General features: G+C 46.6%; 1 protein-coding gene across 1 annotated transcript in view; it reads left to right on the top strand.

The window, feature by feature from the left end:
• Positions 1 to 25,408, top strand: part of PEBP4 (phosphatidylethanolamine binding protein 4) — a 267,163-nt gene extending 241,755 nt beyond the window's left edge. The window contains exons 5-7 of the mRNA XM_027853833.1: positions 4,756 to 4,801; positions 8,481 to 8,600; positions 25,080 to 25,408. Of these exons, the coding sequence (XP_027709634.1) occupies positions 4,756 to 4,801; positions 8,481 to 8,600; positions 25,080 to 25,174 (261 nt within the window). The 3' untranslated portion in view covers positions 25,175 to 25,408. The remainder of the gene's footprint in view (positions 1 to 4,755; positions 4,802 to 8,480; positions 8,601 to 25,079) is intronic.
• Positions 25,409 to 27,941: the final 2,533 nt, after the last annotated feature.

The following is a 27,941-nucleotide window of genomic DNA, read 5'->3' as shown; positions in this document are numbered from 1 at the left end:
CTTTTTTTTGGTTCCCTCCCCCCCCCCCACTACTTTTTCTATACTGCCAAGATGGTCTTGATGGTGAAACTTAGAGATGTTGGTGAGAAGTCTGGATGCAGTGGGGTTGGTGCCAGCCCTTATAGGGAAATTCTCTCTGGATACCATATGCAGAGTGGGCCCTTGCAAAAATTAGAAAGGTGATTTTGTGTTCTCTTTATTGAAGACCGACAGTACTCGTAAGACTAGAGGTCATGGGGTCATAGACTTGGAGCCAGAAGAGATCCTAAGAAGCCATCCATTCCAAACTCCTCCTTTTATAAATGAAGACAGTGAGGCACAAATTGGCTAAGTGACTTAGCCAGGGTCACACAGTAAGTGTTATGTGTCTGAGGTCGAATTTGAACTCAGGTCCTCCTGACTCAGGGTCACACACCTAATAAGTATCTGAAGTGAGATTTTAAAGGTTCTTCTGACTTCAAGTCCAGCAGCCCATCCACTACTACATGTTGTCCCTCAAAAAAAAAAAATTAGTGCCTGGCCATGAGGAAAAACTGAGAAAATATGCCTCTATCCTTTTTTCTTTTCTTTCTTTCTTTCTTTTTTTTTTTGTTTACAGAGGTGAGTGACAGAGGTTATAGTATGGTACATATATTGCCAACTCAGTTGATAAGTTGATTGATGAACTGATTTTTTAAAATCTTTTTTAATTGAATATTACAAGGAATAGCTAAATTGGGTGGTGGGATATGTTCAGAAAAGGTGATACAAAAAACAAAAAAATCAAGAAAAATGAGATTAAAAAACAAAGACTAAGCCTCCAAAACACCAAAAAACAAGCAGACAAACAAAACCTCAAAGATTATAATGTTGCAGATTTGAGGGCTGGAAGGGACCTCAAAGGTCATCTAGTATAATCACTTTCCCGCTCCCTGAATTTTACAGATGAGAAAAGGTCACAGAAAGAAAATGACTTGTCCAAAGTTTCCCATGTAGCAGAAGCAGGAATAATACCCAGGTCTTCTGATTCTAAATTCATTCCAGTTTCCACTCTCCTTTCTCCCCTTCTCGTGATTTCTCCCACCCCCAACTAGAGGCACCAGTGTTCCCATACCACCCAGGGCCTCCAACTCTTATATCCCTAAGGAGGTCTATCTCGTCTGTCCATACTTCATGCCTTGAAGCTACAAAGAGCACATCAGTTTATAGGATTGATAAAGGACCTTGGAGATCATCCAATATAACCCTCCAATTTTTACAGATGAGGAAACTGAGACTGCCAAAAAAAAAGTCAAAAGAAAGTCAAAGGAGTTTGACCAAGGTCACACAGGTATTAAGTAGCAGAGCCCAGATTTGAACCCAGATGTTTTGGCTCCCAAAGCTGTGCTAGTTCCTGTACTTCTCCCCTCTGTAATCATTTCCCTCCTTCCCTTCTAGATGGCATTCAGTCAATATAATGGAAAAAGCATGGGAATGGACATGAGGGCACCTGGATTCCAGCTTCAACACTGCCCCCAGATATAGAATCTTGAGCAAGTCTCTTTCCTGCTATCCTGTTTCCTCAACTATGAAACTGGGGGCATGTTAATGATCTCTAGTAATAGAACATTAGCAGAGGCTTGACTGAGCCATAGCTGGCTAATCTGGTCCGGTGGACACAACAGTGTTATTGTTTTAATATAAGAGCTAACACCCTCCTTACACCTTGAGATCCCTCCCTCATGGCACCGATGCATTTCATGGGGACTCCACCATGCCAGGACCCAAATAGTGAGAGTTTGAGGCAATGCATCAGGGCATTGAGGAGGAAGATGACCCTTCTTAACTCACAGAGGAAAGGCTGCTCCAGAGATCAGAAGGTCACAGCATCCCGGAGCTTCAAAGGATGTGTGTCCAAGCCCCTCACAGTGCAGAGGAAGAAACTGAGATGACCCAGCTATGATTCTGACCCAGGACCCCCAACTACTCCCCTTCCTCCAGAGTATTTTTAGCCCTTTTGAGGCTCTCTGCTTACAAGCTCCTGAGAAGCTGACTCAGCCAGCTTAGGCCCATGGTCCAGGGCAAAAGGCCATATGTTCTTACTCAGCAAAGAGAATGGAAGAGGTCAGTTCTCTGCCTAGGAAGCTCCATTTGGTGAGAGAAAACTTCCCAAGAGGGAGAATAAGTTCCCTCCCAAGTCAATGGGAGAAAATCAAACTTTCCACCCCAGACCTCCCCACCCCCATTCTCCCCTAATGAGCAGAGCTAAGGTCATATCTCTGGGTGGGGCTGGGAGTTTTTAGGAGAGGAAAATGAAACAGCAATTTGGGGTTGCTATTGTTTTGTTTAAACAAACCATTAACTCAACTGGGCTAAGAAGAGCTGAGCTGGGGGAGAGTGGAGAGCTGAAGAATCCTGGATTTGGGGTCTAAGGACCTAGGTTCACATCTCCAGCATGGCTAATGAAGAGAGGGAGGATAATGAATTCAATGTTATTCAACAAACATTCTATTTCTACCCTATGCAAGGCACTGTGATAGGTACAGAATAAGCAAAAAATGAAAAACAACACAGGTAGAGAGATCCCTGCTGAGGAAGGGTGTTTGGGGTTAGAGTGAGTACCAGACACAGTGCTTAAGAAGAAGTAAGGCCTTGTTGAGGTGAGACTCGAGGCAGTGGTAGAGTTGGGGGATTCGACCTGCAGGGTGGAGGTGAGCAGCATCAGTCAAACTGCTGGTCACAGTCTATGAAAATGAGCTGGGTGGGCACAGCCCATTGGCCTCCTCCCAAACAGCTGTGTTGAGTCCCTGGTGTGGAAATATAAGTTGGTAGGGGCTGTTCCTCAATGGGAAAGGAGCAAGGAGGCTGAGGGAAGACACAGTTGATCAATGCATAAAGCGACGAGAGTGGAGAAAGAAGCAAAAGAAGGCAGGCTTCTCCTTGTAGACCCTCACCCTCAGCCTCACCCACTTGCCCCCACCAGCACCCAAGTCCTGAAGATGTCAGAGGACCAACTCGGGAAAAATTCAAGGCTTGGTGGTAAAAAATGAAGGGCACTGGGAAATGGGAGCATGGCCTTTAGGACAGGCATGAAATTGATCCTGAAGGGCATAATAGGGTGATGGAAAGTTCTGCAGGCATAGACTCGGGAGAGACCTGAGTTGTGATCTCATCTCTGACATCCTCTAGTTATGTAACCATCAACAATTCACCTAACCTCCCTGAGCCTCGGTTTCTTCTTCTGTAAAATGGGGATAACAGCCCAACAGCAGAATCAGCCTCACTGGGTTTGTTAATGAGGATCAATCGAAATAACACCCGTGAAGTATGTTGTAAACTTTCAGGATTTTATAAATGTCAGCTCTCAGCTGGGATATCGAGGATCTTAGCCGGGCTTCAGATTTAAAATCACAAGCATGGGAGCTAGACCTTGTGTGGATTTTCCCCAAGAGGTGGGGGTGAAATTCCCACCCCCCTCATGGCCTCCCCTCTGTCCTGACTCCCTCACCCAAGGAAAAGGACAGCTGAATGGGGTTGGTGGCCAGGGCACAGTTAGGTGCTGAGTGAACCAGTTAGGATATGTCCTTCATCATCACGATTAACGTTATGAAAACCTACAGTTGGGGGCCACAGGGATCCCCTAGCATCACCCTGGGTATTGGCACCGGTGAGCCTAGGGCCCTAGCTCCGGTCCTTTCATCTGAGCATCTCCCAGCCCTAAACTAACAGTAATTAACACCGCACGCCCATCTCTTCATTATCCCACAGACTGGGGAGGCGGGAGGGGAGGAAGGGGAGAACTTGACTTTAGCAAGCCCAGAGGAGGGCACAGGGCCGCCTGGGGGTCATTAGCTGAATCAGCACCGCAAAAGAAGCCCTCATTGCATCAGGCTCCTCTGGCCCATCCCACCCTCCTTTTTCCCTTTCACTGTCTGTAGATTAGACAGCGACCAGCCAAGCCCTCTGAACGCTCTCAGAGGAGATGACTAAAGAACGTTTTCCTGCCCTTCTGCAGGACCACTTCATTCCATCAGAACCTAAAACTTTCATTCCACTTAGAGCCTAAAAACTGAGCCACTCATGCCCATTTTAGAACTCTAGGACTGGAGGAGGTCAGCTTACGGACAGGAATCTGAGACACAAAAAGGTTGAGGTGACTTGCCTGAGATTATAGAGGTAATAATGAAACAGGTATTTGAACCCAGGTGTGGGCAAGTCACTTAAAGGAGCAGCTGGGTGGTATGGTAGAGAGAGTGCCAGACCTGGACTCAGGAGGACCTGAGTTCAAATCCAGCGCAGATGTAATGTGATCCTAGGCAAATTTTACCCTGTTTGCCTCAGATTCTCACCTGAGGCTCATAAAATGAGCTGGAGAAGGAAATAGCAAACTACTCCAGGATCTTTGCCAAGAAAACCCTGAGTGGGGTCACAAACAGTCAGACAGGACTGAAATAACTGAACAACCACGGATCTGAATCCAATGCCTTTTCTACTAGAATACACTTCCAGCTCTCTGCAGTCCCATAGGTTTGGAGAAACTGAGACAGGAAATGAATCCTTGGATTCCATGAGGTCCTCCAGGGATCAGGCAGATGGCTAGATTCCACGTCCTCCCTTGGGCATCCATCCAAGGGCCTAATTTGGGCCCTGCCAGTCAATACAGCTTTCCATACCATCTGCCTCACCCCCACCTCCTGACCAATGACAGACTTTCAAAGGAAAAGGGGGCCAGCCTGGGGTTTCCTGCTACTTTCCACACCCAGCCCATGTAACCCACATGTCTTTCTGTTGTTTTAGGGTACTAGCCTCAAGACTGGGAACATACGTGGCTATGAGCTGACTGGTAAGTAAACCACTCCAGACTCTCCATCTTCAGTTTCAATCCATCAAACAATAAGCATCCATTGAGCACCTACTACATGCAAGGCACTGGAGTGGGCACTGGGGATTTGAGTACAGAAAATGAAACAATCCTTTCTCAAACAGAGCTCACATTCTTGTTTCTTCATTTATAAGATGAGGAGCTAGGACTAGCTGGCTTCCAGATGACCCAGCTACTTTGGGGTGCTGAAGGGTGGCTCAGAGAGCCCCCAGAAGGGAGGTCTGATGAATCTGAGGGTAAGGCCGACATTCATTCATTTTATCAATATTTACTGAGCCTCTGCTATGTGCGGGATCCTACTTGAAAAATGCTATTTGACTGTAGGCATCGTCTCAGTTTCCTCATATGTAAAATGAGAATATTGATAGTTGTACTGCTGACCTCACAGGGCTTTCAGAATTGTTAAGGACTATAGAGATGTACACTATTATTATCATTGCAAAATTATCCTTGCCCTCAAGAAGCTTACAATCTAATAGGAAACTGAAGACATATACAGTTGGGCACCTGCATCCCACTGTCATCTCCCTCAGCCTTTGACCTTGCTCCTTAGCTATTTCCACCCAGTGCCCCTAAAATCTGCTTTCCTCTCCCCTCTCTCTAATGCCTTCACATCCCCTCAGTCTGAATGTGCCCTTGGCACTGACAGCACTCCCAGGTCGGCCCAGATTTCCCAACCTCATCTCTCCAGGGAAGTAAACTAGAACGTACCCAGAATGCATGGGGTCATGAAGTGAACAAAGCAGGCAAAGGCTCCCCAACTCACCACGAGAAGGGGAATTCTGCTGAAGAGTACTGGGATGGGAGGCTCAGATTGCAGGTGGGGGAAGTCCTGGAGGACAGAAGCCCTTGTTTCTTGTTTCCAAGTTCCCAATGTCATTTCCCATGACACACAGCCATTCCTAATGACACATGCTTAAATTCACCATGTCTGCATACCTAGACATTGATTTATGAGTATGAGTGTGCACACGTGTGCACACGCGTACGCACACACACACACACAGGTGTCTATCAACTTAGACACAGACCCACTTCACTATTATAATAATAATGTTAATAGTAACCCTAAGCATAAAAAAAAAGCAGAATCCTTTCCATCCATACTATATATGCCAATATATAGACTAGTATGTACCATTATAAAGGCAGCTTAATGGCAAAGTGGATAGAGCACCGGACCTGGAATCAGGAACTCCTGAGTTCAAATCCTGATTCAGACACTTACTAGTTGTGTGACCCTGGGTAAGTCACCTCTCTGAGCCTCAGTTTCCCCATTTATAAAATAGGGATAATAACACCTACTTCAGAGGGTTGCTTCGAAAATCAAATGAAGGTCACATATGTAAAGCAGTTTGCAAACCTTTGAGTGCTATGTAAATGCTAGCTGTTATTATCTGAATTCCATTTAACGAAGATGAGACTGAAATGACAACATTAAGAATAATAATAGCTATCATTTATGTAAGCGCTTTAATTACAAAGGCCTTTATAGCCAATACCTCATTTGATCCTTACAACACTGGAGGGCAGATGCTGTTATTGTCTCCGTTTTACAGATCAGGAAAGTGAAGAGTATAAGGTATGAATTTCTAGCCTTCTCAATGGGTAGAGGAAGGGATGGCAGGAGGGAGAGAATTTGGAACTGAAAGTAATAATAAAAAAAAATTTTTAATTTAAGAAAAAAGAATAAGGAACTTTCTCAGAGTCACGCAGATAGTAAGTTGTCAGGATCTGAACCCAGGTCTTCCTGACTCCAAGTCTAGCATACTATTCGCACGCGCGCACACACACACACACTCAGAAATCCTGAGGAAGGATGTCAATAGACAGGGCTGCTCCTCCTCTTAGTTGCAGGCCCTCTGAGCCTCCCAAAGGACAACTTCCAAGCCTCCTTCCAAGACAAGAAGCTTCTCTTTGACTTGTGAACTAGCTTAGTGGGGGAGGTGAGGCAAAAGTGGTTATGAAGACCAGGCCTTTGCCTCAGACTCCTTGCATCATTAATCCCTTCTTCTCTCCCATTTTCCTCCTCCAAATTATTTTCCAGAATTTTCTGGCTAAAATAAAAAATGGTACCAAAGAACCGTCAGTGCCTACTCTAGGCCTCAGTTTCCCCGTCTGGAAGAGGGGTCCAGGGAGGGCTCTTGGCTGAAGCCTAACTCTCTCCTGCAGAAGAAAGAGGAGGGGGAAGGAGGCTATGATGAGGTCTGCTAAACTCATCTGAGACTGAAGTTCACACAGTCTGGAGGGGTGGGGAGAGACCCTTCTCCTCTACCAAACCTGACTCCTGAGAAGGAAGAAGGGAAATGGCCCAGAATTTGCTCTCTCTCCTCCGAAAGGTCCTTGGTAGGCTCCCCTGCCACAGCCCAGGCCACCACTCCCACTGGGAGAGCTTCCATGAGCAAGCCTTTGAATTGAATCCAGCCCACCCCCATAACCACTTCCAGATCCTTAGGCCCATCCAAGAAACTGGCTCCCCTGGGAACTTAGTTCATGAGGAAATTGCTGCAAAAAGAAAGGGGGGGGGGGATGCTGCTAAACATATAAAAAAAAAAAGTAGAAAAATGAGCCTTCTTCCTGAGCTGAAAGACTGTCATAGGGCAGAGCAACAAAACAGGGACCTCCCATCCCTCTCCCTTAGGGCCTGATCCTTACCCCGATCCTGGCCCTCCCACCTTCACCAGATCATCAAAGATAACAAGGAGCTTTCGGGTACTGATGCTGGAATTCAGGATGTTCTCTGTGCCTGGAATGTGCCCCGCACACTCCCATTTAAATCCTACCACTCCCTAAAAAACCCCTCTGTGACATGCTCCAATGCTACCTCTCTGATGAAGCCTTTGCTGACCCTGGACCTTCATGATTTATCAGCATGTCCCAGCCTCTCTCCCCCACAATCCCCATATCATGTAGTACCACAAGTCAGGAGGACTTCGGTTTAAATCCTAAATCTTTCCTCAAAGAGGGACTTATTAGCTGTGCAGCCCTTTGCAAGACACTTAACCTCTATGTGCCTCAGTTTTCCCTCTGTAAAATGGAGATAGTGCCGAGCTAAAGCACTCACAGTGCTGTTGTGAGTATCTAACGAGATCATGTATGTGATGGGGCGTGGCCAACTTTAACGCAAATATATAAATATCAGCTAGCATGGTTAGTATTGCTCAACTGTAAGGTACATGAGGGCACAGACTGTGTTTTCTTATTACCTAAACTTTGAATCTCCCCCAGTCTCTAGCACAGGGCTCTCTGTACACGGGGGTTTAGTAATTGTTTGGTGAGTAAACAAATATTTGTTACAGTGTGAAGACCTCAGTCTTGGGAGTCAGAGGATCTGAGTTTGAATCCCAGCCCTGTCTCCTATTGTGAAACCTTAGGCAAGTCACACGGTAACCTATCCAGACCTCAGTTTCCTCTTCTGTAAAGTGAGGAAGGGCATGAACTGGATGACCCCGGGGGATCCCTTGATGATACTGATGATAATGAATGATATTGGCCCTGGGAATCTATTGGCTATAAGAAGAGAGCCCATCCACCTCAGGGGCTGGCCCCCAGAAATTTTCTTCTGTGCCTGGAGTCAGGCCTCAGGGGGTTGGGCACACACAGAGAGTCTTTCACTCCATTGTCCTTTCTCTTTCCTCAGGCTACAAGCCTCCTAACCCACCTCCAGAGACTGGTTTCCATCGATATCAGTTCATCCTGTTTGAGCAGCCAGAAAAAAGAAAACAGATCACCCTGAGCTCCAAGGAAAAGGCTAACAGAGGTAAGACTTCCAGCTTGACCCATGGCCCAGCCACAGCAGACCCCATTGGGGTAATGAAGGCCTTCAGGCTCCACACCCATAAGCCTCTGAAGTCCCACTTGAGGCAAGGGTGTCCCTTCTCTGGAGAAGCTCAAGGCCAGACCAAAGAGGAAGGCATTTATTTAGTAGAGTCATCGTCTCCCCAAGAGAACAAAATCCGGGAACCAAGAGCATAGCTTTGAATGGAAACGTGGAATGAGAGAGGGAGTAATCTCCCCTATGGTCCCCAGTGACATGTACAGGCAGCAACCCTACAGCAAGCACCCCAGATGGTAATTGCACCCAATAATTGTGTCTGATCTAGGCCAGAGGACTCTGGCATGCCTCCCCGATGGCTGCCAGATCTAGTCACAGATTCTGCCTCCTTGCACAACTCCGTGGGCAAGGCAAAGGCAGCCTTGAGCCCTGCCTAAACCCCAGCCTAAGCCCCAGCCTGATCCCCTACTCCCTTCTCCAAATGCTTCTGAGGTGCACACCTGCATAGACTGACAGCGGAGACCCCTCCATCCCCTCCAACCCCTCCATCCCCTCCAACCCCTCCTGTCCCAGGCCAGGGAAGAATAGAATCCCGAAGTTCCAGCAGCCACCTGACATAATCCGTGACCCCGAGTGAACTCTCCCTCTCCTCTCTGGGGCTTAGATTTCCATTCCAGGAAATTGGAAGAAAAGGAAGAAGAAGAAGAAGAAGAAGATTTCAACAGCCCGTCACGATGAGGGGGTGGGAGGGAAGGATGTAGCAGAAGGTAAGCCAGAGAGCACTGATGTCAATCATGGCAGAGTGGAGAAGTCCCACAAGTCAACAGGAGGGTGGCTGGAAGAAGCTGGCACATCCTCACTCTCTGAGAATCAAACTAGGTGTTCTCACAACACCTTCCCAGCCCCAGCCTCTAGAAACTTCCTTCTCCTTCCCAAACTCCAGCTGACGGGACCCCCAAAAAACGAGCCGTATGCCCTTTAGAGAAAGAATGAATGGATTCTAGGACATTAGCCACCAAGCAGAGGGTGGGGTTCCTGAGTCACTAGATTAGATTAGATTAGAATTCTGCCTTAGTTACTTTCTAAATGTGTGATCTCTGGCAAGTGGCTTAACTTTTCTAAGCCTTATCTGTGAAATGGGGGCTGTGAGATCGAATGAGACAATGTGTGTAAAGAACTTTGCAGACTTTAGCTGTCTATATTATTATAGTCAGCTGTTCTCAACCTGTTAACTGTTGAACCAGCTAGGAACCCTCAGCACCCTTCTGAGCTGTAAATGGGGATAGAAGGCGGGGTGGGGATGGGGAGGGAGAGCGAGTCACCACTGATACCCTCACAAAACACATCATTCACCTTTAACATCCCTGGGAAATGAGCATATTGTTTAGGAGTGTGGGGAGGAGGCAGGATGGGAAAGAGGCTGATTTCGCCAGAGCAGAGACCCTGTGTTGGCAAAGCAAGGGAAATAAGTTTACAGGAGAAGGAAGGAGCCAGATCACGGAGGACCTGGAAAGACAGAGGCCTTAGTCTTGGCTCGCTGAGCAAGGAAGTAAGAGAGCAAAGACGGGGATTCTGAAAGATTAGTCTGGCAACAGAAGGTAGATGGCAGAGGGGCAAGCCTAGAGGCACCAGACCGAGCTGGGAGGCTGTTACTCTAGCACAGGTGAGAGGTAATGAGGGCCTCAACTAGATCGGCTACAGGAATCCAGGAAGGGGTGAATGAGTACAGCCTATAGGCTCAGGGCCACCTGGGGCCCAGAACATGGCCTTATCTTCCTAATTGTCTTTTCATGAGAGAATAGCTTCAGGGGGATCCCTAATATGTGATGCTGTAACCAGCCCCTTATGTCTCCCACATTGCAAGTAAGGGTTCTGGAGACCAGAAGCGAAGGAAAAAAAGATGTACTGGGGTGGGGTGTGTGAGCGTCAGTTCAGCAGAGTAGATTTCGAATCACGAATCAGTGTTTTCAGATTCAAACATCTCCAGCTTGAGGAATGGAGAGCTAGAACCAAAGTGGGGTGACACACCCCCCCTTTTCTCAGACCCAGGTTAGAGGCAGGCCCACAGGAGCAATGTCCCAACCAATCCCAGACATGTCTGGGCACAAAAATTGGCTCAGCCACTGGGGTGCTAAGACCCCATTAAGGGCCCTGGAGGCAAGTTTGGATCCAGGCTGCGGCTGGCTGTACAAATTCCATCGTGCTGTCCCACTTCCAACATACTTTCTCTCAGTGCCCTCTCTCTTTCTTCCACATCCCCAAGCATACCCCTCCCCCAAAATGTGTTCTCCTACTGCTCCATCAGTCTCTCCAATACTTATGATGTCGGAAACCTTCCTTTACATTGGGGACTTTCAGAACAACTCAGTGTGGGTCAGGGAAGGGGGGAAGACAAAATGGTATCAGTCTAGGATCTAATTGTGAGAGCCTGAGCGCCTGAGTGAGAAAGGAGGGAAAATCTCTACTCTTCACTCTCACGCTCCAACCCTAACCCTCTGCCTTACTCTGTTGCACAGGAGCTGCCTTCCTAGATTCTGGGTAGAGTAGAGGAAAGAGAAGAGAGAAAGGGGCTGCAATGATTTCAGGCCCAGGGAACATTTGCAGGTGCCTCTGCCTTCCCACCCTAATCCCAATACCCACACCCCCACACAACCTCTTCCACTGACTGACTATAGCTCCCACCCCCTAAAACCCTGAGCCTTTGCTCTGACACTTGGCTGATCACGTCTCAATTGGCTTCCTCTGGACTTGACTCGGTATTGGTCCTGGATGGGGCCAGGCCTGGGATGCGCTAGATACAACTTATGCCCATCAAACTGAACACTTTAGAAGATAGGCCATGGCCTATGGCCTTCCCTTCCTGCAAAGCATTGCCCCAAATCATACCCCCACCCCTTCATCCAGTCATGCCAGCCACTCCCTCTCCATTTAGGCCAAGTGCGCTGATACTAGAGATCCCGCTAGGGTCTCCCAAAGTCCATAAGCAGATTTTCAGCCTCCAAACTTTCAAGCCATTTTTGGTGGTAGCTACGATAGAAACAACCTGTGAGTAAAATTCAAAGGCAAGTTGATAGGGACTTAATTTCTGTCAGAGGAAATAGCTTATCTTTGTATGTGCAGTAAGCATTTCTTGTTTGTCCAGGGATCTAAAGGAACACATTGGGAGTGATTTTGTGATAAGTTATTCTAAACTGTAAAAAAAATGTGCTTTTAAATGCTGTGATAGAAACAGCCTAAGTTGTTAAAGCATGAAGTACATAAGGGCTTTCTGAAGACCCCTGTGCACTCGTGCACACACACACACACACACACACATACACACACCCCTATCACTTGGTAGATGGTTATATTAGAAGGCTTCACCCAGAGCTTCTTTCATTCACTAAGGGAGTCTCTAAGCTACACTCCCCAGAAGCCGATGCAGGGGTTTCATGGAGGCACTAGGCGATGAGGCAACCCCAGTAGGTGAAGTTTTAAAACCCGTCCATTAGAGCAGACCTCCCCCTCATTCCCCTTTACATGAATTCTGTTTCCACCTTAAAGAGCCATTCCCCTCCTCCACCTCTCACCCTCAGGCTTCCAGAGAGAATGCAGTTCTGAGACTCTTCCCCAAGGAATGAGACTCTAGACTAGGTCTTCCCGAGCTTTTACAAAGCTAGATGGCACAGTGGATAAAGCGTTAGACCTGAGTTCAAATCCAGCCTCAGACACTTAACACTTACTAGCTGTGTGACCCTGGGCAAGTCGTTTAAGTCCATTTACCTCAGTTTCCTCAACTATAAAATGGGGATAATAACAGCACCTACCTCACAGGGTTATTGTGAGGCTCAAATAAGATAATATTTGAAAAAGCACTTCGCACAGTGTCTGGCACATGGTTGATGCTGTAAAATGCTTATTCCCTTCTCCATGGGTGTGCATTTCTGCCTCTAGAATTTGTGCTCTTGAGAATTTTCATTTGTGCACTGGTCAACTATCACCTTTTATTTAGAAACTTCTAGAAGACCTTGATCAGCCTTGTCTTCTACTTCCTTTTTCTCCCCCTATAGTGTCTAATGCTGTGTTCACATCCACAAACATACACACACACACACACCCTTTCTCATTCATAGACTCACACACATTCTCACACCCACACATCTATATAAACATACACAGCCCCCATGTTCTTCCTCAGCCAACTGTGAGATTCTGCAACTTTTAGGAGCTGAAAAACCATCCCCATGAATGAAAATTTCCTTCATTGCCATCCTCTTCCTCCCTGACTCCAAAGCAAAGAGATTGGAAGGGCCCAGGTAACAGCCCCACCAGTAATAACCACAACTCAGTAATAACCACAACTCAGTAATAACCACAATCTTATGAAGAGCTTTCTCAGTAAGCACTCCATCTGATCCTCACAAAACCCCATAAGACAGATTGAATGGGTTGTCGTGGATTCCATTTGACAGATGAGGTAACTTCATCCCTGAGAAACTGTGCCTGGCCAGGGTCACTTCTACTGAGCCCAGCTGTCAAAAAGAAATCCTTTCCCCTCTCCCTTCCCTAACCTTCCTCCTCACCCCAATGAGCAAGTGAGGCTTCCCAAGGGTGGTGATTAACTGACCAAAAGGAGTCTCAGCTGCCCCAAAGCTCATCCCTCCCTGGGCAAAGTCTGTGGCTGAGAGAGCCCAGAGAATCCACCCCGGGGAAATCACCCACCTGCCAGCCAATGGGGCTGGGAAAAGTCCCAGGAGAGAAAACTCCAAATAAGAGAGGGGGCTGGTGAAGGGCCCCGGGGTGCACGGTTGGGTGATCTTGGGCAAGTCCCTCTGGGCCTCTGCATCCTCATTAATGAAAGGAGGGTGCTGGACTAGATCCTTTCTGAGGTATCTTTCAGCTCTGACCCTCCTCTCCAGGAGCCCCACTCTACACAAGCCCGAATTTGGCTTTATCCATCCCCTGACAATCAAACAGGAAGGATGGGATGAGACTTGTCAGGCACTGAAGTGTAACTCTGGGTAGCTGGGTTGGAGGCCTTCAGGGTTGAATAGGTAAATAAGACAAGGGTCATTAGGAGTAAGGTGACCGACCATATTTTCAAAATTAAATTTCAGAGCGTGGAGTCTGACAAGATATCTCTTTTGCATGGCCTTTTAAAAAAACACACACGCTTTGTCTTCTTAAAATGGGAAATGTCCCCCAAATTGCTGTACTTGGAGGAGAAATTTTAAAAAAAAACCAGAAGCCAAGGGCTTGGAGGTAAGAGAAGCCTCCCCCCACCCCCATCTAAAGTTTCTTGTTACCACTCCCCTCCTGCTCTCCCCAACCCTTTAATGCCAATCCAGGTTTCTTTTGGGGAACTCTGGGAACCTGTACCAATGCCCCCCCACCAAGCCCCAGCACCTCCCCTGAGTCATCCCCAAACACTTGTGCAAGGCATCTCTCTCACCTTGCACAGGCACCACCCACCTGGTAGAGCTGGTAAAACTGGGGGCCTGGCAGCACCCCAGCTGGGGCCTTCCTGGGGTGATTCTCAGACGGACACCAGAGCTCAGAGGGGGCGAAAGCCTGGTCACATTCCCAGAACACCCTGGACTAGCCAACTCTTAGCTATGCAGACTAGTAATTAAGAAATAATTTTTTTGAAAACCTTAAAGATAATAATATCCAAAACTCACTGAAGCCTTCCAACCCCCACAACCGAATGTCTTGCCAGAATTGTTTACAGGAAGGAAATGAGCAGGTCAGTCACTTCACTGGAGGCCCAGGCTTCCGCCTCTGAGATGAACTGGGTGACCTCTAAGATCCCTTCCAGCGCTGACATCATTCATTCACATGACAAACACTTGTTAATAAGCACCTGCACTGTTCTGTGCCCTGTGCTGAAGTGCTGGAGGAGGCACAGAGGTAAACAGGACGGTGCTTGCCTTCAAGGAGCTTGCAGTCTGGTGGGAGTAATACAAAACGTACAAAGACAAATGTAACCCAACTGAGAATGTAATAAGCATATAAAGTGCTATAACCAGATGAGGGAGAGATTGGGAGGTGGGGAAGAGATGAGGGAAGGCTTTGTAGAAGAGGTAGCATCCTAGGAACTATGAGTTTCCCTTCTTTCTGCCCCTGCTCTGTGCTTAGAGAGAGGCCAACAGTGGTCCAAAGGATGCCCGAGGTAGGAAGAAGACCCAAATCCACACACTGCTTAGTCATCTCTCAGGACAGCTTCGGCTAACCCCCACAATGCCTCCCTCCCTCTGCTCCTAGATGCTCTTTCCAGATGTACCACCAGATGTTTCCCCCGGGGGTCCTCTGGGTCCCGGGGCAGTCCTGCTAGGCCAAGTCAGATTTCTGAAACTGGAGGAAAGGGGTTTTCCCTGGAGATCTGAATCCTTTCTTCCTAACTCTTCTCCCCCTAAAGACAAAGTTGGCCTCACCACTCCAAGATCCCCCACTCAGCAAATAATCTCCAGGGGTAATTGAACATGGTGGAATGGGGGCTTTTCAGTTTCAGAGTGAAAGTCTCTGGATGTCATTTAATGGCATAAAAAATAAAAGGCCCAGGCCTCCCGCCTACCAGCACCAGGATATCATTAATCTCAGTAGAAAAGCATCAGCGCTCCTATCACCGCCAGCCAGCCCTGCCAACAAGCCAGACAAATTACAGACTTAAGCCAGGATCCTGGCGGCACTGTTATTAGGCTGGGGTTGAATTTTTTTTTTTTTTGCAGGGCCACTGTCCCTGATGAGAGGTAGTAGAGCCAGTGGTCTCTGAGGTCCATGGGAAAGCAATGAGAGGGAACAACAGTATGGCTCCTGGGCTCACCATCTGGGCGGTAAAGAGGAGTTCTACCAGTCAGACCAAGAAGCTGCCCCAGGTGGAGGTGCCCAAGGCAGGAATCAGGGGGCCTAAGGAGAGTTCCTAGGGAGTGGCAGCTGGACCTTCCCACTAAGTCTATCTGAAGTCCCACTCCCCTTTATTCCTCCAGCAGACCAGAAATAAAAATAATGGCTGACATTAGTACTTGAAAGTGTACAAATTGCACGTTATCTCATTGGAGACTTGCAACATTCCAGGGGTATAGGTACCCCTGGAATCATCTCTATTTTATAGGTAAAGAAACCGAAGGTCAGAAAGGTTGTGTGTAGTATTTAACCCCAGCTGTCTTCTCACCGTGGCCCTATTCTCATACCATTTCTGCCCCACTGGAAACTTGGACTCCATTCCTGGTTCTTCTGGCTTTTCTCTTACCCTGCAGTGGCCCAGGACTCTCTGCTATACACAGCATCTTCACTGAGCCCCTAAGCAGGCACCCTCCTTCCTTCATCCTCCTCTCCTTTTCCAGCTTCCCTTTATCTGTCATCTTCCCCAAGTAGAATGCAAGTTCCTTGAGGGCAGAGACTGCCTCATACGTGCACTCTCTCACAGTGCCTGGCGCATGATAAGCCCTTAATAAAAGCTCTATCTATCTATCTGGTACCCAACTAAAAGTGCCAGAGACAGATTCAAACTCAGATTTCCAAGTTCAGAACTCTTTCCTTTACATCCCACCATGGGAGGGGGATGGAGGAGGGGGAGGGAAAAACAGCAGGAGGCATGAGGCCACCACCCACCTGTATCCCATCCAGCTAAGCCTGGAAGTTTTTAGGATCAGTTTAGAATTTAGAGTTGGTGGGCATTGGTTAGGGTCAGAGGCACACGGACAAAACTGCTGCCCTTAGATTATTTCTGAAAACACTTAGCAAAGCTGTGCTTGGGAGCCTAGAGCTGGACTCGTGCCACTGGCCAGAAGCATCCAAGAATTCAATAACCTGTTCAGTATTCTGTTCTCTCCTTCTTATAGGGTCTTTCTGCATTGAATCAGTATTTCAATTCCTAGAGAACAAGACAAGGGACAAGCCTATTTGACTTGCCTGACACAATGACAAGCTCAGTGTTCCATGCAGACAGACATTGACAGAAAGAATGGTGCTATCAGTGGGACGCCGCCCCCTTGGTTTGAGACCTTCCCCAGTTATGTGGCTCCTTCTACCCACTTGCAAATGGAGATGTTCATCCATCTTCTTAGTCCTGCAACAGAGCCCTGCTAAGGGCTCGTGGTATCTACCTTTTAAAGGGTCTTCTGCCTCTCTCTCTTCTCTCTCTCTCTCTTTCTCTCTCTCTCTTCTCTTTCTCTCACTCTCTCTCACTCTCACTCTTTTCTCACTCTCTTCTCTCTTTCTCTCTTCTCTCTCTCTCTCTCTCTCTCTCTCTCTCTCTCTCTCTCTCTCTCTCTCTCTCTCTCTCTCTCTCCAATCCATCCAACATAGCATCTTCCTTATGCCTAGATGTGATGATAGCAATTCTCCATTCAAATTCCTTCAATGGCTTCCCACTGGAGATTATGCCACACAAGGCTGAGTTCAAGGAACTTAAGGATGCTCGGCCTGGTGAAGAAAAATCTTGGGGGTGAGGGTGGGGCAGCATGTTAGCTATCTTCAAGTATTTGAAGGGTGGCCTTCCAGAAGAGGAACAGAACTTGTTCTACTTGGCCCCAGAGGGTAGAACTACAAGAAATGGAGGGAAGTTTCAAGGAGACAGATTTAGGCCAAAGGTGACATAAGGAAAAACTTCCTAGCAATCTAAAAATGGGACGGGCTGACTTGGGAGGCACTAGACTTTAAATGGAGCCTATGTGATCACTTGTCTGGACGTCATAGAAGAGATTACTGTTCAGAGAATCATAGGTCAAAGGCCTAGGGCTGGACAGGAGCTCATAAACCACTTAGTCCCACCCCCTCATTTTATATATAGGGAAACTGAGGACCGGAGGTGAAGGGATTTTCTTAAGATCAAACAGGTACTCGGTATCAAAGGTAGGATTTGAACCCAGGTCCTCTGACTCTAGAATTAGTGTTCTTCCCACTGTTGGACTAGATGTCCTCTAAGATTTTTTTACTGACTCTGAGACTATGATTTAATGGGAGGGAAAAGATTCGAGAGATATTTCAGGGATAGAATAGGCAAGGCTAGACAATTGGCTGAGGAAGGGTGGGGTGAGGATGAGGCAGAAAACTTCAAGGTTTCAAATCTAGGTGCCTAACAAATGTTAATGCCATTAACAGAGAGAGAGAGAGGGTTTGGGTGGGGGGGACAATTCTGGATATATTAGAGGGACCATGAATATTATCACTCCGTTTATCATCCCCTGACATGTGTTATGTGTGTGTGATATGTACTCCCTGTAGCACACACAGGTAGAAATGTCTAGCAAGCGTTGGAACAATGAGGCTGAGCTCAGGTGAGAGGGCAAGACTAGAAACAGGGATTTGGGAACTACCTGCATAGAAATGGTCATCGAGACCATTGGAGGAGATAAGATTGCCCCAGAAGATGGTGTAGAGAGACAAGGAGAGATGGCTAGAACCCTGGGGGACACTCAAACTTCAGGGATGAGACCGAGACAAACTGCTGAAGAGTGAGGAGAGAACCCATGGTGGTACAGGAGTCATGGCAGCCAAGGAACAAAAGAGTATCAGTATCCTGGATTGGGTATCCAATGATGGCCGTGCTGCAGAAAAGTCAAGAAGGAGAAGGATCCAAAATGGCCATTGGATCTGGGTGCTGGAGAGGTCATTAATAACCTTAGAGAAATTTCAGAATAGGGCTGAGGATGGAAGACAGATTGAAAAGCACTGAGGATGTGAATCTAGAAAGGAATATTGTTGTGGTGTAGGGAATGATGGGCTGGCTGATTTAGAAACATGGAAAGACTTAGACTTATGAAGGAAGATGCTGTCCACTTTCAGAGAAACAGATGATAGGAGGAAACAACATGTCTTACACATATGTATTTTAATGTATATGTGTATAGATAACTGTTTATAGATATCTATATGTATATATATCACACTTAATTGTAGCCTTCGTTATGGTGGGGGGAGGGGAAAAAGTACACAGCAGAGAACAAGAGAAAATCAACAAGGAAGCAAAGAAAAGTTGGGCAAGTCTGAAAACAATGTGTACAATTTATCATATAGGGTTTCTTGAAATGGAAATTTATTGTTTTCTATTGAATCCTCTCTTACGGTCTGCTGTGTACATGGCACTGTGTTGTTTTTTTTTTTCCCCTTTCCTCCATTTTTATTTAAGTGTAAAAGAAAAAAATTTACAAAAGAAAAGCAAAGGATAGCATTGAGGGCACTGAGGAATGTGTGGGTGAAGACAAACTGGAGACAACAAGTGGAGACTATTGTTCCTAGAAGTTTGGCAGTGAAGGGAAGGAAGTAAGATGGTAGGTGGAGGAGGCACCCACGTCAAGGGAAGAGTTGTGGTTTTTTTAACTGGAGAGACTGAATGGTGAAGGGCCTTAGCCCATGCTGCACGAGCACCATTTGAAGAGGGCAGGACACTCGGCTGGGAGAAGAGAAGACCCAAGAATACTTGAAAGAGTGTCTTGTGGGAGAGAAGTTAGACTTGTTCTTCTTGGCCCCAGAGGACAGAACTTAGGGGAAAGGAGAGGGGGTAGGGGGTTAGGAGAGATTTGCAAAGAGGCAAATGTGATGAATGGGAAAACTGCCTAACAATTATAGCTATCTAAAAATAGAATGAGTTGCTTTGGTAGGTGATGAATTCTCCCTCACTGGAGGTGTTCACACAAAGGCTGGATGACCACTTATGCTGTAGCAGAGATTCCTTTTCCATCATGGACAGCCTCAGATGGCTTCTGAGGTCCCTCCCAGCTCTGAAATTCTGTGAATGTGTTTGTAGACAAAGAGTTAGGAGTTAGTAAAGCATAAGAGACAGTAGGGGTTTGGAGATAATTGATCTAACAAGATCATGGAGAAGATGGAGGTGAAACAAGGTCAAGATCACATATGAAAGGGTTAGTTTTATTGAGCTGAGGGTGAGAGGGTCACCTCAAGGATGGAGAAGGGCATTGAGAAATTCTGAGTTGTGGAAGAGGAGAAGTAAAGGAGCTCTGGGATGGCCTCCATCTTTTGAGGCATTGCTGAAAGTGAAAGGGTAGGGAAGGGTTACACTTGGGACACTTTTAGGAGAGAGGAGGGGGTTTGGAACAATATCTGTGGAGAGTATGATTGGAGATCAATAAGAATTGAATAAAAAGGATTGCAGTGCACCAGTGAGGGCCCAGTTGAGATTAGACAATAAATTTCTAGTGGACTCAGCCCAATTCTGTAATGACCATGGAGAAGTCAGATAGAGAACCCAAGTTCCTGAGGTATGGGGATTAGCAGGGTGAGAAGAGTGAAAGGTCAAGAAGGTGAAAGATTAGCTAGCATCTGTCATGTAAAGAGAGAGGAACAGGAGGAGCTTCGGGGAGCCATGGGCTGGATGCCAGATCCCCCGTATTCTGGGGCTGCTAAGCAGACTGACTACTGCCCTTCTTCACCTAGTGAGGCACAGAGCGCCAACCCAGAATGTATTGCACGGATCAGCCACCAAACCGTAGACTTTGATTGGACCTCTGGAGTCACACCCTCCCAAAAACCCAGGAGGAGCCCACCTTGGCAGGCTTCTGTGTACAAGTTCCACATGGCACAGACAGCTGATTCCACTCCAGCTTGTGGAAAGAGGCTGAGCCATACATGGTGGGGCTTTTCTCAGAGCGGCAACCACAAAGAAACCACAGTCCTCTGGCTCCCTGCTTGCACTCCCCCAGCCCCCTCACCAAGGGTCTGACTCACTCCTCTTCCTTTAAGACCTTTCAGAGGGACAGAAGGGGTGTGACAGGAAGAGAGAGTGTGTTTGTGTGTATTTGTGTATGTGTGTGTGGGGCGGAGAGACAGAGAAAGAGAGAAGCATCACAACAGAGCCAGAGAGGTGACTGGGATATGGAGGCTGGGCCCAGTTTTAAATATCTGCCAAGGAAAACCCAAAACACTATTGCTGGAGACAGATATGGCTGGAGTAGGGTGTGAGCAGCTGGGCACCTATTAGACCCCGTAAGACCCCAAGGTGCCTCCAGAGACATGGAAGGAAGGAAGTTTTCAGGGGTGGAGGGGATTTCTCTTTGCCATCACCTCCTGCCAGGTTCACATGCCCACCCTCCATGACACAGAGGCCAGGCCACCCCTTCCTTCCTCACTGCTCTCACTTCCCCTGGAACATGGTGTAACAGACTACAATTCCTGGTGAATCAGAAAGAGAAAAGAATCGATGTTTGGTTACATTCAAATTTTGGTAAGCGGCGTCTTTTCCAGTGAAAAGAACACTGGTGCCTTGTAGTCAGGAGAGACCCCTAGTCTCAAATCCTGCTTCTGACAGTGACTAGCTGGGTGACCCTGGGCAAGTTACTTAATCCGTCTGCCTCAGTTTCCTCAACTGTAAAATGGGAATCATAATAGCTCCTGCATCCCAGGCTTGCTGTGAGGATCAAATGAGGCAATATTTGTAAAGCACTTAGCACAGTGCCTGGCACATAGTTGGTGCTATATAAATTCATCTTCTCTTCCGTATAGTAGGCACTCAATAAATGCTTACTGAGTTGCTTCGGGTTGAAAGAGGAAGAGGAAAGATGACATAGACACACTTGAGATGAGAGCATGATAATAATGGGCCACAGTGGGGGAAGGGAGGAGCTAATTAATTCATTTTGCTTCTGTTTTCTCTTCCAAGAAAAATGATCTTTAAAGTGGGGAGAGTATAAAACAAAAAAGGATTAGCAAGGTATTGATATGCCAGATGTAAGGAAGTGAGTGGTAAGAGAACTTCTACCCACCCTCAATGAGTCTAGGACATCAGGCCCTCATGGACTGCCAACCAGGGTACTACAAAAACAAACAAAACAAAAAGACTGGTACACTTGATTGCTGACAATCAAGAGAGAGAGGTGACATAATAATACAGGTTATTTCCACCTACCTGTGTACTACCTACACAGGTAATAATCAGTGGAGCTGGGATTTGAACCCAGATCCTAGGACTTCAAAATCCAGTACTTCTTCCACTGTCCCAACCCACTCAAGCTCTAAGAAGGACACAGGCTATGACAACTGCTCACAAAAGTTCTTTTACTTGGGACTTTCAAGTAATTGTCCAGTATAATGAATAAGATCAGGTATTAGGTCTATTACTCAAATTTTAATGAAATTTGACCCCAAATATTTTAATATCCATTTTTAAAAGAAGAACCTTGTTTTCTAGCTTTGAAGATAACTACCATGGACTCCTTGAGTCTAAACTTCTGCAGGCAAAATATTCCTACTTTCTTCAGTAGCTCCCTGTGCAGCATGGTTTGGAGACCTCTGACCATCCTGGCTCCCCAGTTCTACATGTCCTCCAATTTAATCTCCTTCTGAAAACGAGCTACTTAGAATCAAACTTGATATTCTAGATTTGTTCTCACCAGGACAGCATACATAGGACCGTTACCTCCGTCCCTAGTGGACACGTCCCTATTAATTCAGTCTAATTAGCTTTTTTTAGCTGCCACGTCACACCGCTGACTCATACTGAGCTTGTGGTCTACTAAAATCCTCAGAACTTTTTCACATGACCAGCAATTACCTAGTCAAGAATCAGTGCCTCTATACTTGCACAGTTGATTTTTTGAACCCAGCCCAATTGTACATTCTCCCATTAGATTTCTCCCATCACTCTAGCCTGTCAGGGTCTCTTTGCTTCCTGATTCTGTGGTTGAATATGTTAACTGTCTCTTCCAGCTTTGGGTCATCTACAAATCTAATAAAGCATGCCATCTACACCCTCATTTTGAGACAAAAATGTTTAACAGAAAAGAGTCAAGCCTAGATTCCTGGGACATCCATTAGGTTGGAGTCAATTTATTAATCACCATTCTTTAAGTCCAGTCCATCAATTGGTTCTGAATCTATCTAACCTATATAATCTAGCCCAGAAGTGTCATAAACCTGGCTCACAACACTCCTGAGTGAAATGGGAACTAGATTAAAATGTAATTGGGAAATATCTGGCAAAATAAATAAAAATGCAATAAAGCATAGGTAATATTACATTTTAAAACTAAGTCAATATACAGCCAGCAGGGATCCTCATGTATGGATTAGTGCCTTCCCCCCCCTTCCCATCCCCACCCACTCCCCACTCCCATTTGAGTTTGACACCACCAATGTAGCCCACAGGTCTTTATCAACTCCACAAAAATATCATGAAGTTTATCTCAGCTTTGCCAAAATACAGATATAATACATCTATCTCCTTCTCCTGGTCCACTAGTTTCCAACCCTTTGAAAAAGGAAGTGAAGTTAACTCGGATGGACCAGCTCATGCTAGCTTTTACTGATTAACACTTTCCACTTTGCTTTGACAAACTACCCCTTTAACACGCTCCAGAACAGTGCCAGGAATGGTCAAGTCATTCCTCCTCATTGGGCGTCATCCTGTCAAATGAGAGGCTTGGATTAGATGACATCTGTGGTCCTTTCAATCTCATCTATAATCCTACGGTCTGAAGGGCTGTCACGTGAAAGAGGAAATTAATGTGTTCCATTTTGCCACAGAGGGCTGAATAAGCAAGCAGTAATGGGTAGAAGTTGTAGCTTCCTGTCCTGGGTGTTATAGAAGAGGTGCCTGCCCTGGTATGGATTGGACTAGATGACCCCTAAGAGCATGGGCCACGCTTCTGGGTTAACTAGGTAAAGACCCAGTACAAGAGCAGTTGGGGGAGAAAGGTCACTAATCAAAGCCAGCCTGCCTCCCTCCTCAGGCACAGAGCCAATCCATCCCTTGGCGGTTGGAAAGAGCAAAACCGTAGGAACATGAATGACTCCAAGAGACCCGTTTAATTCTTATTCTTGTCCCAACCCCCAAATCACCAGATTTACCCATTCTCTGGACATAGGTACCATTTCTCTCAGCTGCCTCCTTCTTTCTCTGCCCCTGGAGGACCCTTCTCCCACTGATGAGTTCTTCTAGGAACCTCCATTGGGAGGAAGGCCCAGGCCAACCACTCTTTATATTTGGGACATCACCACCATGCCCTCTGGAACAGGTACCTCCCCATCTCCTGTTTTTAACGTCCATTTTAGTGTCTTCTCCATTAGAATGAAAGCTCCTTCCAAGCAGAGACTGTTTTTATTTTTGCAAATATACCCAGCACTTAGTTTAGTGCCTAGCACATAATAAGCACTTATTCAACACTTGTTGACTTGACTTTACCCAAAAGCAGAGCAAGAAGTTGGAACATTATGATTTGAAGGACCCTGAGGAGCTCCCCCCTCCCAAATATAGACATATATATATATGTGTGTGTGTGTGTGTGTGTGTGTGTACATTATATATGCTATATATATAATATATATATATATATTTTATATGTGTGAATATATTTGTGTGTGTGTGTATATATCCCATTGGTGCCTGAAATTCCTCCATTAGGAATGCATTCTTTTGAATTAAACTTTTCCCTCTCCCTCTCTGTGGGCCTCATTTAAAATACAAATGTCCCCAGGAAGCATAACACCTCAAAATGCTAAGGCTTTAGTGTGAATGAGTGCACCTGATAATTTTAAGATTAAAAAAAGAGAGAGAGAGAAACCAAGCACTAGGCTAGGAGGGAATGGGGCAGGTTGGAGAGAAAGGCAGTGGTAGAAAGTCACCGAAGATAAAATCCTTTGACTGCCTCTACAATCCTTTGATTGCCAGGACCAATATTGCCTCCAGGACTGATTATATCCTTGGAGTGCCTTGGTTCTGGAGAACACTAGCCAGAAAATAACTGAATATGAACTCTTAAGAGCGGCTATCTCCCCTCTTCTCTTTGTATCCCCATCGATTAGCATGGTGTTTTGCACATAACAAAAGCTCTTCCCTTGGACCCCAGCTCTGCCTCAATTTCCCTAACAAGCACTAGGATTGGGACCTCCCAACCTACTATACTCTTCAACCCTTAGCACTACTTCTCCCATCCCCACCAAAGGTCCTCAAAGTCATGTCTCAGCCTTGCCATTGGCCATGAACTGCCCCTGCCCCTGCCCCACCAGCAAATTGTTACATTATGTATGCGTTTGTTGGTGGCCGGAGGTTTTTTTTTTCTTTGTGGGAGGGAAGGTAGAAGAGCAGAAGAAAAGACAGATACTGAGGGAGTCAAACAGATGCTCCTGCCTTTCTCAGACCCAGCAACTACAGTGGCCAGGTACGGAGACAGGAAGGCATCAAGATCTTGTTACAGGATTCAGTGGATTCAGAGATCAACCTTAAATGCATTCCAGTTTGCAATAGTTACAAAGGCCCAAGATCTCTCAGAAGTTTACCCAATAAAATTGGATCTATCAAGAGTTAGGGAATGGAGAAATAGGATTATACAGGATTACCCTTTCTCCACCTCCATCACCCCTACCTGCCACTGACACAGTGAGAGGGAAACTCTGAAGTGAAATGACCATTAAATGATTAGTCTTTCCTCGAATGTCCAGTTAATTGAGTACCTGATGGTTACCCTTCTATCTAATGGCAAGAGAGAAACCTTGGACATCCCTCCCTCACTCCCCTTTTACTGTTCATTTCAGGTTCCTGGTCCATCAGTGACTTCATAAAGCATTTCTGCCTGGGCACTTCTATGGCTGCCAGTCAATTCCTCACTCAGCACTACCGTGATTTTTAGCAAGACCTACAATCACCTGGAGAAAGTGTCAAATGACCAGGGACAGAACCAGGCTTGGGCTGCTCCTTTCCAAGCTCTATGTCAAAGGTACCAGCTCTTTGCCCAATCACCCTTTCCCCCTGCAAGGTCATCTCAATATTGGAGAACTTCAGGCTGTAGCCTCTAGGTTTGGAATCCCTTTCACACTGCACAAAATAAATAAAAATAACATCCTCAATTGCCTTCTAGTTTGAACTGTTGGCCTTGGCTCATCCTTCTTGCCGAAATCAGCAAGGAAAAAAAATCAGTGAGAGAAGACAGACTTGGAGGTTCTCTCAAAGGTAGGGGAGTAAGGGAGTGCTAAGCTGGGGAGCAAGAAATTGAGGTTCTAAATTCTGGCTTTATCATTAACTTGATCTGAGACCTTGAGCAAGTCATTCACCTTTTTCTGAAACTCAGCTTTATTACCTTTAAAACAAGAGGGTTCAATTAAAATAGGGGTTCTTGTGTTCTAGACCCCTTTGGCAACGTAGGGAAGCCTTTGTACCCCTTCTCAGAATCACATCTCAAGAGAATTAAAGGTAATGCTAAATTTCAGTTAGAGGTTCCTGAAAAGAAAGGTATTTTTTGCTCCCCCTTGAAATCTACCCAAGAACACTTTAGGGGTTCGAGGACCCCAGGTTAAGAACTCCTGAAGTAGATGGCTTTCAGTTTGGGCACTGAATGGGTTTCACTTACCTGATTAATCAGTCACACCCTCCCTTCCACTTAACATTCCTCTGGAGGCTTTCCCCTCGGAGTCCCTAAGGCTTCGCTACCCTACAGAGTCTGACTCATAACCTAGGAAAAAAAAGTCACTTCAGTTATCTCCCCCTGCACCTTTTTCGTCTCCCACCACTCCTCCCCTCTCTAGCTCCCAGCTCCTCGTCCTTGCTTCATTTTTCCTCCAAAAGTTAATAGTCCCCATCGCCACCCCATCCCCACCTTGGCACAGTCTTATGGCTAATGTTAATTTTCTCTTGTGTGCAAAGAGCATTGAAATCATCTGATGAAAGGTACTGCCACAGAACTCAGGATCATTACCTTCTTATCACACCCCACCTTAACTGAGCAGTAGAAATGACCCTGTCAGACTCTGGCCACCTCCCCCCTTCAGCACCCCCAAGCCAGGCTAGAGTTCACTACATAGGCCTTAAAAAAAAACATCCCCAGGGGCTCCAAAGGACAGACCCCAGAACTGGACAGAGTCAGAGACTCTCTTCTGAGGTCCCTTCTGTCTCTGAGGCTGTGTGATTACTGTATCCGAGACCAACGGGGGGGGGGGGGGGGGGGGGGGGGGGGGGGGGGGGCAAGAGGAAATACGGGTGGTAAAATCGGGTCCCACAGCACCCGGCAGCCCGCAATCTGAGTTAAAAAAAGCAAAAGGAAGTGACCGTTTACAATGTCATGGAAGGCAGCCGCAATGGGGACTGTTTTAGTGTGTCAACATCTCCCTACACATCACCCTCTCCCCCCTACTCCTCCCCCCTCCCCCCAGCACCAGGGTGTCATTGGCTGCTTGGGTGAGTGCCCCGAGAAATGAGAGAGGCTAAGCTTCCTGCACCGAATCCAGACACAGACAGATTTCCCTCTGGTGCTCTTCCTTCTTTGTGGTGAGGGTGTTTATTTGGGGGTGGGGTGCATCGGATGTTTATCCTTCAAGGAAATTATTGACTTTCTTTGCTTTTTTTTTCTTTGGTTTCTGCCCCCCACCCCCACCCCATTCTCTCTTGTATTCTGGAGTTTTGTATCAGTTTTAGGAGAAAACTCCTGATCCCGATTTCCACTCCGCCCTCAAAGGAAAAAAAATATTAACAATAAGAAAAACTGATCTATGGTGTGTATTCTGTGACTGGCTAAACCACACCCTTCTGAGGGGCTCTGGGAGATAAGGGTAGCAAACCTGGACTTCTGTGGGATACCTTTGGAAAGTTTCACCTCAGTCTCAGCTTTCCTACTGTAAAGTCCCTTCCCTCAGACATTCTCTGTATCTTCCTCTTACTGGGAGTAAGAAGATCATAAGCTACAAATTGCTTTGAGATCCCCAATAATAGGCCTACTGAAAAGAAATATAGGAGAATTACCACTCCTGGGCCAGGGATAAGGTGATGATGACCAGTTGGTAGAAGAGTCTGAAACTGAGCCATGTACTGGGAAACATACATGCACCCACCTGGCTACTTAAAGCAAACCCATCTCCCTCCACTAACACCCAGACAGAGTGAGTCAGATACTGGGGGAAATGGATGGCAGGAGCCCTGCCAAATCTTCTGCATCTCCCCTCCTTGTCCCATCCTGGCCCTAGGCCCTTTGTGACCATGGCAGGGACTACCCAGAAGAGAGCTGTCCCCATCACTGTCTCCTATCTTCTGGACATATTCTCCAGCTACTCCTTGCTCTTCTGCATACATCTGATCTTTCCCAGAGAACCACTGCTTCCAGATGAGTACTCTTTGGGAGGATGGAGACAAAATGTATGTGAGGGGAGAGAGAGAGAGAGAGAGAGAGAACAAGTCACTTTGGACAACTTCCATGTAAAAACAATAATAACAATGATGACTCCAGGTACAGAGGGAAGAAGGCCTGGTGTGCATACTAGGGTTCCTCTGAATTTCCAATGAGCTGTCAGCACCACACCTGTTTTTCCTTGCCCTTTGGGGTGGGGTCTGTTCAAGTGTGTGCGTGCGTGTGTGTGTGTGTGTGTGTGTGTGTGTGTGTGTGTGTGTGTGTGTGTCAGCCTGCCAAAGCA

This window comes from Vombatus ursinus, unplaced genomic scaffold (assembly GCF_900497805.2).
Source record: "Vombatus ursinus unplaced genomic scaffold, bare-nosed wombat genome assembly UNPS02010219.1, whole genome shotgun sequence".
NCBI classification, from domain to species: Eukaryota; Metazoa; Chordata; class Mammalia; order Diprotodontia; family Vombatidae; genus Vombatus; species Vombatus ursinus.
The sequence above is the reverse complement of the archived record's forward strand: the minus strand, read 5'-3'. Positions and strand labels throughout refer to the sequence as shown.